This window comes from Mustela lutreola, chromosome 9, assembly GCF_030435805.1.
Source record: "Mustela lutreola isolate mMusLut2 chromosome 9, mMusLut2.pri, whole genome shotgun sequence".
NCBI lineage: Eukaryota > Metazoa > Chordata > Mammalia > Carnivora > Mustelidae > Mustela > Mustela lutreola.
Window position 1 is genome coordinate 145,542,924 of NC_081298.1, and position 16,243 is coordinate 145,559,166.

Here is a 16,243-nt window from a genome sequence, read left to right on the forward strand (position 1 = left end):
GTCGTGACTTGAGCAGGCGCTAGGTCAGCCTCGGTTTGGGAAACGGCCTCAGTGGTGATTCTGGAAACTCGGAACTGCTGTCACGCAGTGACCCGGGTCAGGGTGTCCTGCTTCACGTCCGACAATGGGCAGGGCCGTCATCCACCCTGTCACCCGCCCGTGAAAGCGAGCATGAAGGACACGTGACTCCAGCTCGGGGAGCAGCACACGCTTTATTCAGACGGACACGCCAGGACTGAGGCTGTTTCCAGAGGGAACCTCCTCCCCCGTGTCGGGCAGGAAGGGGGTTCCCGTCCGAGAAGGACCGTCCGTTCCCAGGACGGCTGTCGCACTGGCTTCCGAGCGTGTCCCTGCGGTTCCTACTGGCAGAGAAGGATTTGGGATCCACAGGCCGGGTCCTGCGGGAGAGAACAGCTCTGAGCATGAGGACAGACCGGGTACGCCCTGGGGCCCCAGGACTCAGTCAGCTACTCGGGGGCCCAGGGACACGCCTGCAAGGGTCCTCGTGTGTGCGTCCCAATGGGGCGTTTCAGTTCCCTGCTTCGGGGCGGACGCGGGTCCTGCTCTGTGGGGGGATGCATCGGGGGCAGGGCCGGCCAGCTCCGAGTGTCCCAGGGCCGGCCGCCCACCTAGGTCTCGGACAGGCGTGCGCACGCCGACTTCAGTGTCGCCCGTCCCGCGGTCACGCACACAAAGTAAAAATAGCCACAGGCGAGTCTAGACCCGTTGTCTCCACACTACTTGGAATGACTCCGTTTTTTTTTTTTTTTTTTTTTTTATAAAAATTGCTTTCTAGTCAGCATTTCCTTTCAGTTTCTGGCTGTCGTGTTCAGCCGAGGCTTGGGGTGACACGGAGGCAAGCGCCCGCCATGGGGTCAGTTCCGACCCAGTTTGCACAAACGGGAAGCCTCGTGCCGGCTCCCGCCTGGGCTTACTCGTTCTAGTCTGTCTGCACTCTCTAAACAAAGTAGGTCACACTTGTCACAAGTCGTCCTCCTGGAAGAATGCCGCTTGACGAGCCGTGATCGCACAGTGAACCGTGCACGGAGGGACCGGACCAGCGCGGCAGCCACGCGGGGTCAGGGGACCAGGGTCTCCGTGATGGCCTCCTGGTCTGAATGGGAGCGTGGACGAGTGTGGACCCTGTGCCCTCCCAGGCGAGCACCCACCTGGCCTGCGCCCCGAGTGGCGGCAGCAGGCTGTGACGCGTTCGAGTCCCAGCGCGTTCCGAGACCCGGCTGGCAGGTTCCTTTTCCACCCGAGTCTGCGATGCACAGCGAGGCTTTCCGGCCGGCGTGTGCCCTGCAGACAAGCACACACCTGCTGACGGAGGTCACACCTCAGGTGAACGCTCAGGGCCCGTCACACACATTGTCCTGCTGTCACTGTGACTGGACGGGGTGCTGGGACCCTGGGCACCTCCTGATCCATCCAGGGAGGAGCCCGGGGCCACTGTTCGCTGGAAGACAGCACCAGGTGCGGCGCGGCCTGCACCGTTCTCCGTCGGCCGAGGGGCGTCAGGAGGCCACGCAGCCTGTCCCACGCCAGGACCCCCGGCCGCAGCCTGCGAACGCCCTGACCAGAGACACCCCCAGCCCCAGGCCCGCCGAACGCGTCTGATCCCACTTCTGACTTGTGCGGGGGGGTTCGGAAAATCACTGTCCCCAGGAGGAGAAGCTGAACTGGGGGCAGGCCTCCGTGCCTGCTTTCTGCACTCTGTTTTCCAGGCGACTGCACGCACGTGGCGTCCGGACGCAGATTTCCTGAGCCGGGGCCGTCTGGGAAACTGTGCTCCTCTCTGGCTGGAGCTGGGCCTGGCTGTGGCTCTCCCTCGTCAGACCCTCCCAAAGCCAGGGACCCCCAGGGTGAGAACAGCACGCCCAGGGCGACCTGAGGCACCAGAGGCGTCACAGGGAAGTCAGGAAACGTGACGGGAGGAATGGACGTGGACGGGACACACTGGGACCCCCAGAGCACTGAAAGCCACACGCAGAGGGGACGAGCCAGCGACCCGCGTCTGCGTGGCAAAGAAGACAGACTTCGGCTAAACCAGGTAACTTGGCAGCCGCGGGAGTGGGAGCAGCTGAGCCCGAGCTGCGGAGGGAAGGACTGGACGCCAGAGCACAGGTGACTCAGGGGTGCGGCCCGACCTCGGCCCCGCCTCCACCCCCGCCCAGCTCTCTGTGGGGTCAGTGCCCCTTGGGAGCGGGAGCGGGTGTGTCCTCCACGGAGCCAGGACAGCGGGCCGGGCGCGTGGCACCATCCCCCGGAAGCCCACCAGGCTGCGGGAGCTTGGGATGAAGCCACGCGGCCTCGCGGTGAAGGGCTGGGAGGGAGCAGGTGTCCCGGTGCCGGGGCATTTGTGGATTGTGGGCGCGGAGTCCCTGGTGTAGACACAGCGGGCCCAGGGGGGGGGGCCCTACCCACAGGCTGTCCGGCGAGAGCTCCCGCAGAGGGCGGTCCCTCGGGGCGGCCACCAGGGTCAGGGCCCCTCCCTCTGCACCCCGCGCCCTTCCAATCCCTGAGGAGAAATCCCTTCCCTCCAAGCTTCCCTGTCCCGGGGAGGACCACAGCCAGGAGGCTTCAGGCTCTCGACCAAATTCACGACTAGGGGCACCTGGGGGGCTCAGTGGGTTAAGCCGCTGCCTTCGGCTCAGGTCATGATCTCAGGGTCCTGGGATCGAGTCCCGCATCGGGCTCTCTGCTCAGTGGGGAGCCTGCTTCCCTCTCTCTCTCTCTGCCTCTCTGCCTCCTTGTGATCTCTGTCTGTCAAATAAATAAATAAAATCTTTAAAAAAAAAAAAAATTCACGACCAAAGGCCTGTTGTGGGGAGGTGGGCGGATCCGGGCGGGGCACATGGGGCACTTCTGGGCGTGACGGAGGTTTGCCTTCCTGGGCTTAAGTGCTGTCCGTCTGTCCCCACAGAGGCTGTGGGCCAGCACGTCCGTGTCCGCCTGTCCATGCCGCTCGGAGTGCCTCTGCAGCCCAACGGCTCTGCTCTCTGCCACCACTGGTGACCAGCCACCCAGCCGAGCTTCGGGGCGGGTATGAGGGCTCCAGAGTCCAGACTCCAGGGCAGTGGACACTGTCTTCCCAAGTGCCCATGTGACGGACGACTGTCTGTCTTAACCAGAACCCCTTTTCCTTGTGTGGGGCCTGAGGTGTCTTTGTATCACGTAGGGTGGCCGAGGTCTGACGGAGATGATACATCAGCTTAAGTCATGGTGATCCTGGATTTTCACAGCGTGGACGTTTAGTCCACGGGATCGCAGCTCCCAGCCCCTCCGCCGGTGTGTGCCCATGGCCTGGCTCATTTTCACCGAGCGGTGGGTGGCCGGCTATGGGTTTCTGTTACTGCCCGTGTCAGAGCTTCTAACACCGGGCGGCTCCTTCCTGCCGCCAGCCCCGCCGAAAACTAGAGACGCTGCTCAGCAGTGGATGTGATGGCCAGCCGTCGCAGGGCTGCCCTGAACGGGACGTTGCTGCTGACCAGTCAGTGGTTTGTCGGAATGACAGCCCGACAGTCTCGGCTCTGACGGCGATGGTCCAGACGGTCAGGGTCCGGACGGGGACGGTCCTGACGGTCCAGACGGGGACGGCCCTGACAGTGTAATCACACTCGGTGCCAAAGCAACCTGGGAGGAAGCCAGGGGCGCAGAGGCCAAGTCCAGGCCCCGACCCGACAGAGCCCAGGTCTCAGCGCTGCTGTAGCTCTTCCCGGCGCAGGCAAGCGACACCTTCCTCCAGCAGACGCCCCAGCACTGCTGTAAGCGATTCCTGGGGCATCAGTAACACCGTGCCACGGCCCCACGGGCTTGGCCACGGAAACCTGTTCTCTCCTCTTCCTGCAGTGTGGACGTGTAGGGTCATGATGTTGGCAGGGCTTCTCTTTCTGAGGTTTTGGGGGGTTTGCTGGGGACCCTTGGCCGGTAGCCGTGTCCCCCGGTCTCTGCCCGGATCGTCACGCAGGCTTCTCTCTGTGTCCCCGTCTGTCCCTACTCCCCCTTCCAGGGAGGACAGCCGTCCTGTTGGACGGGGACACCTACTCTGACACAACCTCATCTCAACTCGTTATGTCCCCAACGACACTGCTTCCAAATATGGCCCCATGCCAGGGTCTCAGAGGTCGGGTCTCCAGCATGTGAATTTGGGGGACGTGTTTCAGCCCGTAACCAAGACCTGACATGATCGAAGGGAGAGTTTAATGACATCACGGCTGGATTCACCAAGCCCATGAGACACACGGCCGTCGCGCGTTCCCCTTAGCTGGTAGAGTGAAGGACTTCCCGTCTGAACTGTGGGGTTCATTGGTTCTGCCAGAAATCACGAGTCTGTTAAAAGTGTGTCACTTAAATACCATTTACAAGGCAGAGGTAAACCCACGTGTCGGGTGAAGAAGTGGGGGCAGGGTGGACTTGGAGTTTAAAGGAAGTGGGTGTTGGCTTTACTCCTGCGACGGGACGCCTGGGCAGGAGGAGCACAGCCGTCCAGTCCCAGAGCCGCGGCTCCCAGGGGCTCGGAGAGGGGCCAGGCTGCGGCTGGCCGTGGTTGGGGACACCTCGGAACGTGATGGTGACCTCCTGGTGGTGACGGCTGACCACCAGGGCTCTGGGTTTGCGTGCAGCAACCTTGCTACTGCAGAGGGGCAGGGTACGGGGCCGTGGCGAGGGCACCGCTGAGCTCCATGGTGTGTCCCAGTAGACGCAGGGCCATGGAGTGTGGGCCGGCCCTGGGCAGACGGGCCAGCAACGGTGTCTTGCAGTTTATGCTGCCGGGAAGGTTGAGCAAGACTCTGAGCTCGAGTCCTCGGAGCTGCTGGTCAGGAAGCAGGAGGACAGGTGCTGACCCACGTCCCGAAGAGACGCCCAGATCCGCTCCAAAGGCCCCACCATGGGGCCGGTTTTGATGTAAAGGTCCAGCTTTACGTCAATCCAAGTTCCCTATTTGCAGGAGTCTGCCCGGGGGCGGGGCCGCTGATGAGCTGGTTTTATCCTGGGGGACATTTACTCTCCGAGACATCTGGGCACAATTTCGGCTCCTAACGGGAGCATCCCCGGCAACCCGCTGCCACTGCCAAGCCCCCGCCCTGAGTCTCCAGCCACAGGCCGCGGACGCCCCGAGGTGTGTGGGCTCTTCCACCTTCACTGCTGAAGGCACAAGAGCCAGAAATCGGAGCTTTGTACAGAGTCGCTCTGGGGCTGCAGGGGTTCGGGCCACCGAGCGTCTACACTGGCTTCTGGAACACACCATCCTTGCCACAGGGGAGGAGACGGCCTCTGCCAGCTTTGGGGGGAGGACTTACCACCTGCAAACCACTGTCCAGGTGAGACCCGCCAGGCCGCCGACCAGCAGGGCGCCCAAGGCGATGGAGACCCAGGACGCCTTCGGGAGCCTCCCAGAGTCTGGGGAGAGGGAGGGGTTAGCGAGCCCCCTGCTGAGGGCTGCGGCCAGCGTGCCCCGAGAGCCCAGGGCCAGCCTGGTCCTGAGGGCCTTGCCTCTACCCGCGACTGCCCAGGGAGGCCATTTCTCAGATGGGCCCCCTGGGTGCGAGGGGTCAGGACAGCCGCTGGGAAGCACAGTCCACGCCCAGCCACGCATGGCGGTGGCGGGACACGCGTGGCCGCGGGAGGACGACCTGCTGCACCCATGAGGTGTGCCTGACCTGCTGCCCTCCTGCGGAGGAGGGCCGAGGAGGGTGCTCTTACCTACGCACGCCGTCCCGTCCTCCGCCAGCACGTAGGGGTCTGTGCACTCGCAGCGGAAGCCACCCTTGGTGTTCCTGCACCGTGCCGATGGGTGGCAGGGAGGGGCCGTCGCGTCTTCACACTCGTTGACGTCTGCACAGACCACACTGAGGTCAGGCCGTGGCCCTGTCCTCCTTGACCCCGCTGTGGCCCTTACCCTGGGGGCTCCTGCCCACTCCCTGCTCCGTGAGCAAGGGAATCTAGAACCCCCGGTGCCCTGGCAGCCATGTCCCTCTTGGGCCACGTCCGTCCCTGAGCACCGCTTTCTTGCCACCAGAGCGTGCCCTCCAAGGTCAGCTCGGCAGACAGCCACGCTGTGACGGTGCTGCGTGGTGTGGCCGTGATGCTGTGGGGACACCTGCCCGCACTGAAGCTGTCCTGTCCCACCTGGGCTGCTGCTCATGTCCGTTCAAGCTCTGTGCCACGTGCTCCTGCATAGGCGGAGGTGACGGGGGCGTGGGCGGGCTGTGTCGTGGGGCCACCGGCAGCTCATGGCGAGCTGGGCACACTGGGCAGTGGCCCGCAATCCACATGGGGCCTCTCCAGGAGGCTGGCATCCTCCCCCTCGAGTGGGATGTGGCCCGGTGTGGGACAAGGGACGGGGGGACAGGGCAGGGATGGGTCTGTGCGTCCACGCGGACTCTTCCAACTGGACGGCTCACCCTCAGAGAGCATGTGAGACCTCGGGCCACGACTCCACGACCCTTGACCCTGGCCCACAGGAGAGCACAGGCTGCCCGGTGCGGAGTTGGAGCTGAGGCTCCCAGGCCCGGCGAGCTGGTGCCCATGACTGCGCTGCCGCCGGTGAGGAAGGGGTGCTGCCCTCATGTTTCCTTCTGCCTGAAACCTGGGACCCCTTGCTGGATTCCTGAGGCCTGTTTCCTGGTGACTCGCTGAGTCCGTTTTCCTTCAGATAAAACATTTCTTTTCTGGCCAATTCCAGGAAACACAGGAGGTCTGAGTGTCAACAGATGCCATATTTTATGGGTCCCTGGGCACGTGTTGGAGGACACGGCCATCACACTCTCTTGGGCTATCCTGTGTCCAAGGAATGACGTGGAGTCACAGAGGCCGTGGGCTTGGGAGGCAGATTGGGAAGCCACTAAGGCGGTTCAGGCCAGGCGTGTGGGGTCACGGACCGGGTCATGGCCAGCGGGGAACGAGGTCCAGCGAGAGGGGGTCGGCCTTCCCAGGCCCGACCTGCCCAACCAGGTCTTGGTAGCCATGCAGGTCTGGACTTGGGCATGCAGGGGAACCCAGAGCTGCTTCTCTGTTGCCGGAACCCCTATAAGCCAGGAACCGTGGCTACACGGCGGGCTGGGCCCCAGCCTTCCGCCAGCGTCACCCCGTTACCCCCAGGAGCAGCCATCAGGCTCAGGAGGCTCACGGCCAGTGGTCAGTACGAGCCGGGCACGTGCCGGGCACCTGGTCATTTGCGGCCCACTTGGTTGGGGGAGTGGTCGTTGGTTTGCAGGGTAAGGAAGGGGAACGGCGTGACGGGCTGAGAAGGGGCGTGAGGAATGGAGCTCCGGGGTCACAGAGACTGAGAACAGCCCAAATCAACATGTCGAATGTGTTTAGGCAAAAAGGGTGTGAGGCACACGCACGCGGGGTCCTGCGCGGTGAACTTTCCGGAAGGCGAATCTGCAGGAGCTCTCGGGGCGGTCCCCCTGTCCGCACGGCTGACGAGGTGTGGGTGCTCGCCAGCCCAGCTGCTCACGGCCTGCTGGTACGAATCTGGGTGCAAAGGTTTCCCCGCGTGGTCGTGTGTTTGGCACCACGTCCCCGGCCCAGGCAGGCTCTGACCCTGCTGTTCCTGGGCCATTGGCTACCATCAGGGCACTCCCTGGACCCGGTTCTGCAGCCGGAGACCCGGGCCGCCGCGAGACGCTGCCGCGAGCCTGGCAGGGACACGGGACTCGCCCTCGGGCCTGGGGCTCATGGTCTCCGTCCACCTTCCTGCAGGACTGAGCCGGAAGCAGGGAGCGCGGCCGCGCTCCCAGGACAGGACAGTCCCGACATCCGAAACGGAGACGCGGTTCTTGTTCTGGAGGAGAAACTGCCTGTCGGAACCGTTTGTAACTGGGCGTGTAGCGACGTTCGTGCCGCTGTTAGCAACGCCGTCCTCAGTCGTCTTCGTCCTCCGCGGTCGCCTGGCGAGAGCGCGTCTCTCCCCTGTGCCCAGCTGCACGCGGCTCCGCACGGGACCCCAGGCACAGCCAACAGACAGCCGGGGCTGTGGCCATGGCCCATGGGCCTGCGAGTCGGGTGCACTTCCAGCTCCCAACATGCTTCCCTGGCCACCATCTCCTGCCCGCTCTCGGGATCACGCATTCTGCTCCTGGGTCCTTCCTGCGGGGGTCCCGGCCGCTCTCACCAGGGACCCCGACCTCAGGGTCTGGCGCTCAGAGGGCCCCTGGGGGGTGTCCCTCTGCCCGCTTCTCCGGAGGAGTGACTTGGGGTCCCAGGCCCGTCCCCTGAGCGCCCCCCGCCCCCGACACTGTTCTAACCAGCGGAGTGGGGCACGGAGCCCCCGGGCGGACCCTGGAGGCTCCCACTCGCCCTCGCGCCGGCCGCGTGGCCACACTCAGACGCGTGTGGGGATGAAGACAAGCCTGTTCCGGGCTGGTGCGGGCAGAAGCCCTTCTCTTGGGCTTCATCGGAGGCGGCGGCTCTGGAAGCTCTTCCCACGGGTCACTAACGCGTCCCCTTCCCGCCGGCGTCACCCTGATGGGGGACGCCGTGTGCGGAGCCAGCACGGCTCCGCGGAAGAGGACGACACCCGCCGGCCCCTTCTCCCGACGACACTCGTTCTACTTCCTGTTTGCAAACCACAGACCTGGGGGAAAGTCAGGAAGGCCGGCGTCTGAGGGGCCACTGACCTCGGCACACGGGCGGCCGGAGCAGGCCGCGGGGGGCACAAACCACCTGCTCCCGGCCCTGCAGCTGGAACCCGTGGCGGCAGGAGAACACGAGCATGCGCCGTCCGGTCTCACCGCAGAGCACAACGTCCCCGTTGTCCACGCCGTCGGGGAGGCCACACGCGTCACCTGTACCAGACCGCGACAGACCGCACCCGGCGTTCACTCCCGGTCCCTCCCCATCTCCGTGGCCGCAGCCGCAGGGACCCCAGGTCCCAGGGATCCGTCCAGGCTGTGCACGACGGGCGGCAGCAGCATGGCGGGGAGCCTCCCCCTCCGCGTCAGTCCCTGCCCTGAGCCGACCCCTCCGGGCGCCGTCCTCGCCCAACACAGCGCTCGGTGTCCCGCGCCTTCCTTGTGCTCACACCCTCACCCTCACCCTCACCCCTTCATCCCTCACCCTCACCCCCACCTGCTCGTCGCCCCCTCCCTCTCACCCCCTTTCTAACCCCCGCCCCTCCCCCACCCCATCTCCCTCACCTGCTTCACCTCGGCCCCCGTCTCGCCTCCCCCCAAGTCCCCGTCTTTCCCGCCGTCTAGCGGGCACACGGCTCCTCGGCTCCGGGTGTGTCTCTGCGCACAGCGTCTCGGAGGCCGGCGGGAGCCCTGTGCCCCGACACCCCCGTGCTCGTCCACACACCTGCCCACCCCACTGGGGGCCCCGGCGGCGGCGCAGACGTGGGGCAGCGCGTGGGCATGCCTCGTGGCACAGACCCACGTGCTACAACCTGATCTAAAAAGGGCTTCACGTCACCTTGAGGAGGGGGCTCCCTCCACACGTCCAGGTTCAGCCCCGGAATGTTCTCGCACGCCTCAAAGTCCCGCGGGAATCTCCCGGTTCGGAAGGCATCCGCAGGCACGCGGGGGAGGCCCGTGTTGTCACAGAGGACCCGGGACAGGGAATGTCTGGCCAGCGCGCGCCGCTGGGCCTCGGTGAACACCCCGCTGCTCTCCCACCAGAACCTGCACAGGAGAGGCGAGCCCGCGGCTGAGGGCGCCTCCCGTCGGGCGGACAGCGTATCCTGTGCTGTTGCCGCGTCTGAGGGCTCCCAGACCCCTCCCTCCTGACCCACTGGGCCGGGAGTGACGGCCTGGCTTCCTGACTCCCTCGGGGGCCTTCGCGGGACACGGCCGGGCCACGCCGACAGAAGGGCAGCAAACCCGCCCCCGCGCGGATGCCGTCCCTGAGCCTAGACCTCCTTCCTGGGTCAGTGCCCCCTGCCCGACTTGGCAGACCCGTGAGAGAACCTGCGTAGGGGCTTTCTGGGCGTCACCACGTGATGGGCCCACGGCCCCACAGAGACAGCCGGGGCGCGCGGACCCACGACAGCTGTGCTGGGGCCTGCGTGGGCTGGGGGCCGCAGACGTGCCCAGCCGAGGCACCTACCGGTCTCCGTCCCTCAGGGCCTTCATCTGTCTCCCGATGAGGCACGCGAACAGCGGGCCCGTGCGCGCCTGGGGCAGGAAAGTCTCGGCCAGGCCGCCCAGCCAGACATCGATGTTGTCGGGGTGCCCATACAGGTCCATTATCCGGCCCGCGATGCTGGCGTTGGCGAAGGTGGCGTGCAGGTCAGCCCGCGTCTGCAGTCTGGGCAGGCCGCAGAACTCCCTCCATGCGTTGTAGCCTGCAGAAACCACCCCACGACCTCGTGCCCAGCAGGACGGAACGTGCTGGAATGTTCCAGCACCACGGGCGGGGGCTTACTGGAGAGTTTGTCCACAGACACAGTAGGAAGACACTGTATTGTGCAGTGGTCAGGATTCGACCTCCTGGGGCTTTGAGGGGAGGCCAGAGCAGCACGTGTCCTGACCGATCACCTGGCTCCCGGGGGGGTCCAGGAGAGGGGCGTGTGCGGGTGTGCCCTGACCTGGAGCAGCGCCCCAGGCGACAGGCAGGTCTGCACTCGTGGACCCGCCGGCAGGGGGCCTTGCATGGCTAGCAGAGCGGACCAGGCAGCTGAACCACGGGGGCCCCAGGAGGAAAGGCCACGGGGCAGGGCGTGAGGGCAGGCCTCCGGGAGCGGTGGGGAGCGTTGGACAGATGGAGGGGATCGGGTTGGAGTGCGCACAGCGAATGGGAGGAGGGGTGGGGACTGGCCTGAGCAGAGGGTTCCTGCCCCCAGAGTGGCCAAGTGATGGGCCAGTGGGGGGGGACCGCCTGGAGGCAGCCGGAGGAGTGTGCCGGCCTGGGGGCGGTGAGAGGGGCCCATGGGCAGGACAGCGGCCATCGCACTGCCCAGTACGCGCCAGGCCAGACCACCGCCCCTCCTGTTCGCGAACTGCTCCTGCCCCGCCCCATGGTCCCTGATGGGGCTCCCCGTGGACGGACCAGAGCTCTGGAGGGTGGCCGGGGATCGGAGATGCCGCTTCTGATAGAAGAGGCTCCGAGGGGCCGCCCCGCAGCCCAGGCGACGGAGCAGGGAGGAGCAGGGCGGGCGCACCTGGCAGGCCGTGGTCCCGGCCCCGCTGCAGGTTGATGGACGCCAGGTCCAGCCCGTCCGAGCTGCCCAGCACGAACAGCCTCTCCGTCAGCTCCTCGTTCATCAGCTGCTCCGGCACCTGCCGCTTGGCTGGTCTCGCCAGGAGGCCCCTCACCAGGGGGTCCAGACCCCCTGGAAAACACCAGGGACGAGAGGCGGTCATCCCATGAGTCCTGGTGGAACTCGGCTTGTTCTGAACGGAAAACCCTTCAAGATCACGAATGTAAGGTCACGACTTCACTTTTCGCGAGTCTGAGGATTTCTGAGTGCTGCTGGGGTTCTGCCGTGGGGGTGGGTGAGCACCTGTCTGGGTTCCCGGGGACTGACCAGCCGGTTGCACGGGCAGGCCTTGGGTCCGAAGGGAACCCAGAGAAGAAGCGCGGCTGTCCTGAAGCTTCCGTGTTGTTTCCCGCAGTGGACGTCTGCAGGAAGCGGAAGCTGGAGTCTAACGGGCAGGGGGCGCAGAACAGAGCGGGGTCTGTCCGGGCACCTGCTCCCCTCACCTCTAAGGACCAGCCTGCTCCACAGGACCCTTTATGGAGAAGCCCACCTCTCGGTTCCCCCCCACCCTGATCACGTGGGTCCTTTATCACGACTGTCTGGTCTCTGGGGACCCCCAGAGCAACAACAGGGCTGGCCCAGGACCATGATAAACAGGGACGGGGGGCATGGTCCAGGGTAGCCACGGAGGGAGGCCGAGCCCTGGCGCGAAGGGAGACACACCTTCCTTGAGGAGCCTCCAGGGACGGAAGAAGGCGTCCTGTAGCCGCAGCGGGGGGAGGCCCGGGGGCTCCTGGTAGTCGGCGTCCAGCCGCCTCACCAGGGGGTGCACGGTGGCGTGGCCAAAGCGGAAGGCAGCCGTGGAAAACACATTGGACACGGTGGGGTCCACGGCAGGGTCGTAGCCCTTATAAGGGCCCACGTGCTTCTGGAAGGCCTCGGGGCCCAGGACTTTGGGGACATAATCCCGCATGGTGATGATCTATGGAGAGAAGAAAACAGGAGAGCTTCTGAGCAGGGGCGACTGGCAGCAGGGCCCACGTTCCGGACTTGGGCCACGTCCAGCGACAGGGGAGGACTTTCTCTTGCACATCCGCTGGGGCCAGAGTTGTCCCGGGAAGGACACGGCGTCCCGGTCAGGGAACAGGTGAACAGGTGAATGGATCCCAAGAGCATCCTCACAGCTCTGAGACTTGTGGGGCTTGGAGGGCATCTCAGCAACACCCCCAAACACCCCCAGGGCAGGGCAGGGCACGTAAAGCTTGGGGTGCACCACACAGGACTGGCTGCCACGCTGCACCCCTCCCCCAACCTCCTCACCCCCTTCACCGTGGGCATCAGCAACGCCTGAGCTCAGGAGTCAGGATCCGGGCGCTTCGAGGAGCCTGAGCCGTGGAGGCCCAGATCCCGACCCGGGAGTTCCAAGCCCCCCCCCCCCCCCCACTCCGTGGCTTTGTGACTCTGGTGCATGGGGAGCTGGGTGGCCTCTCTGATCTGGCTTCCTTTTCTGGAAAAGCCTTTTTCATGAAGTTTTTGTGAGAGTAGAAAACATACACGGTTTTCTCTGTTGGCTCTGCTGTGTGGTCTCCGTACGGCAGATGGATTTGTTACCTGGTGGGTCCGTGCGTGCGGAGGACCCTCCCCAGAAGCCATACGGAAACACCCCCCATTGAAGGGCACCCACCCTCTGCCTGGCTCTGGGAGATTGAAAGGCACGTTGGGATCCTGCGCTGCTCCTTCTTCCCTGACGCGCGTCTGCCAGCTCCTGAGCTCGACACAACAGACAGGAAGGAAAGGGGCTGGCGGGGGTCTCACAGGAGCCCAGACCAGGCCTGGATTTTGTGAACAAGATGGAAGATACAGCGTGCTCTCTAAAGGGACAGGACAGGGTGACCCACGGGCCGGAGCGAGCGTCTTTCCTGACGGCAGGACCCCGCGGTCCGCTGACGGGATGGGCTCTGTGTCGTTGTCCTGCCCTGCGCTAGGGCCTCCGACTGACTTCTCAGAAAGGTGCTGGTCCATTTGTTCTGGTCCTCGGGAGTTCTGCGAGCCAGATAGATGCTGGCCCCTCGAGGGACGGGGGTGGGGCTGTGGCCGCCCAGGAGGCTGCTCGAGTCTGAGGTCCCCGGGGGCACAACAGTGGGCGGCCTGGGTCTCTCCGGCGCCCATGCCTCCGAGAAGCCCCATCAGTGGCAACAAGGCCACCCACCGTCGTCCTGTGGTTTCCGTTCGGTGCCCCCGCAGGGTCAGGGACAAGGGCTCTGCTGGGAGGTTACCAGTCATTCTCTTTCCTGTAAAATCAGCATCAGATTCTTCCAGGATTAAAGGGATTTGGGTCAATAAGTGTCGTCCGATGAGGTAAAAGCCGATAGGAACAGTTCTGTCGAGAACATAAAGGTCTTTGCTTGAAGCTTCTCCGTGCAGCTGGCAAGCTGCCCCTTCTCCAGACGCTGGAAGAAAGCTCCCACCTGCACCCTCAGAACGGGTCCCTTCCGAGCGGGACGTGTTTTCTGATTTGCACTTCGAGGGTGCGCAGCGGGAAGCGGCTGTCTAGCCTCCGAGCCGGCAGAACAGTGGACGCACAGAGCCCCGGGTTGCCACTGAGCCTGCTTTCAGCTCCGGAGTCTGGAGGCTGGTCCAGTGTTCCTTGTCTGATGGGTTATCCCAGAGCTGGTTTGGGGATGAGTGAGAAGCCCCTGGGCCACTGATGGGTATGGAGGAGGGACGACTTAGTCACGCAGAACCCGGCCCTCAGCCCAGACCCCAGACGTGTCCGCAGCCTTCCTGCACAGGAGCTCAGTGTGGCCTTTGCTGCCCGGCGTGGGTAGGGCTCTGCTTCTGCTTCTTGTCCCTACAAGGGAAATGGCCTTCCTCTTCCCCGCCAGGAGCACGAGGCAGCTTTAAATTCCAGTGGAAGAGATTCTAATGACCTCTGCTTCCCTCTCCCCTTCTCTGAAGCTTGACTTGGGGTCCCAGGGGGCATAGGGCCCATTGTCCTGACCCACAGGGCCACCAGTAGAGAGAGAGACCCTGGGGACATGCCCATATAGGGCTGTCTGTCCGGGGCAGGGGGCACACGGGGGAATGAGCTGCTGAAGTTGGGGTAAATGCCTTGGTGAGGAGCACCATGGGGCTCTGTTGGACGGATTGGGGCTGTTGTGGGACTTTGTGGGTCAGGAGGCAGAAGGCTTGCCTCTGCTTCGGGTGCAGGGGTGGGGGCGACGGGAGCCAAGGCCAGGCCACGTGTCCCTGGGCCTGGCTGCTCAGAGCTGAGGCAGCGGCCGAGGGACCGGGCATGCTCTCTGTCTTCTGACCTGCAGATGTTTCTTTCCAGGACGGGAGAGATCCAGACCACAGAAGCAGGAAAGACGGACGGCCTGCGAGAACCCCTCCGACGCAGCCCACCTCCCGGCAAGGGTTTATCAATGCTAAACACAGCCTCTTGTCATTTTGGAGTTTCTGAGATATTTGCAAAAAACACCGAAGAGAAGCTATTGACTGAAAAAACACTCCACGGAATCTGAAAGCGAACAGTGAAGCTGAGAAATGTGGCCCAGTCCCGGGCAGACGGGGGCGGGGCTCCTGGCGTGACATGGGGACGGGGCCGCACACACTCCCGAGCGTCCAGTGTGCGCGTCCGGTCCAGCAGCCAGAGTACAGCGCGAGGCCGGACAGCATGTGCCCACAGAGCCCTCGTCCGGGGGAGGGGCGTGGGCACACTGCCGTCAGGGGACACGGCCGGAGGACTCCACGGCGGGGGAGGGGCAAGAGCCCCAACCGGGAACCCCGGGAGCCACCTCGTTGGAGTTCGGAGCGGGTCTGACAGGCTGGCGGAGACAGGGACGGGTTCCCGCCCTCCGGCTCTACCGAACCCCGTTCGCACGTCCGTGTGGTCTCCCTGTTCCTGCTTCACCGGCTCCGCGTGTGCTCGCTGGGATGCGAGGTCGTGACCCACAGGGGCACGTCCAGACTGTGGCGTGTGTCCCAGAAGCCCCCCACCCCGCCCTGTGTGCTGGGATCCCTCACTCTGCTCCGACCCCGCCCCCACGCCCCCGGCGCCCCCGGGACCTCGTACCTGGTGCAGGGCGCCCACCACCTTGCGCGCCTCCTGGTAGGCCGTGTGGGCGCTCCAGTGCGCGTTCAGAGCCTTGAGCGCCGAGGCCAGCCGGTTGTGCTCGCGCAGCCACAGCGTGTGCAGGGCCGTGAGAGCGGGCACCTCGCTGGCTCGGCTGTCCCCCGCCAGGAAGCAGGGCGCAGCGGTCGTCCCGTGGGGGCCGGGCTCAGGCGCGCAGGTAGTGAGTTGCGCGAAGGGCAGGTAGGCGCGGCCGGCGTCCCGGTGGCGCGTGTTGACCCGGAGCAGCCCCTCGGCGCTCGTCCAGTTGCGCAGCTGTTTCTCCAAGGCTGGGGAGCTGCCATACACCGTGGACGCGTCCAGGAAAGACGTCAGCCCGTTCATCTGCTGTCGCGGGTTGGCCGAGCTCAGGTTCCCGAAGAAGGCGCCCTGCATCCCGGTGCCACAGGCAGCAGAGGACCGGTAGAACGGCAAACAGGAGATGCTGGCGCTCCCCGAGGCGTTGCTGGGCAGCTGCGGGAAAGGGAAGACGCCGTCACAGCCTCTGCGGGCACCCGGGAAGCTCCAGGCTGGCCACGGTCACCAGCCTGGGGGCCACTCTCTGACCTGTCCACTCCTGTCCCCTGCCCTCAGTTCTAGTGTGCCATGGGCTCCTGCCGGGGTCAGTGTGGTGAGAAGGGAAATGAGAACCGTATTTAGGGAGACCTGTTCTGCTGGACCCGCCGTAGCCACCGCCCCCCAGCTCTGCAGCCCAGCAGGCAGACACAGGGGCACCGCGGCTCACGTCCGGACGCACGCTTTGCTTCACTATTTGGGTCGGTGTGAAAACAGCAAAGCTTGAAACTTAAATGCTCGTGCGCAAACGAATGGGTTAACGCGTTCTCGCGCAGACTTTAGAAGTCGAGTGTCCGCTAACAATATGGTGCGACGTCGGCCAATTACAACAGGTTCTGAACGACACACACAGCAGGGCCCGTCAGCTATAAGCGTCAGAGCACGCACACACGTGCACACACACACACATG

At 64.8% G+C, this 16,243-nt stretch overlaps 1 protein-coding gene across 2 annotated transcripts in view; it reads right to left on the minus strand.

The window, feature by feature from the left end:
- Positions 1-322: 322 nt before the first annotated feature.
- TPO (thyroid peroxidase) overlaps positions 323-16,243 on the minus strand; it is a 46,337-nt gene continuing 30,416 nt past the window's right edge. For both annotated transcript variants that reach the window (XM_059132795.1, XM_059132796.1), the window contains 10 exons: positions 15,222-15,731; positions 11,870-12,128; positions 11,108-11,278; positions 10,054-10,291; positions 9,421-9,629; positions 8,628-8,795; positions 5,707-5,838; positions 5,304-5,403; positions 1,170-1,302; positions 323-398 (listed from right to left, as the gene is read on the minus strand). In XM_059132795.1, the coding sequence (XP_058988778.1) occupies positions 360-398; positions 1,170-1,302; positions 5,304-5,403; positions 5,707-5,838; positions 8,628-8,795; positions 9,421-9,629; positions 10,054-10,291; positions 11,108-11,278; positions 11,870-12,128; positions 15,222-15,731 (1,959 nt within the window). In that variant the 3' untranslated portion in view covers positions 323-359. The remainder of the gene's footprint in view (positions 399-1,169; positions 1,303-5,303; positions 5,404-5,706; positions 5,839-8,627; positions 8,796-9,420; positions 9,630-10,053; positions 10,292-11,107; positions 11,279-11,869; positions 12,129-15,221; positions 15,732-16,243) is intronic.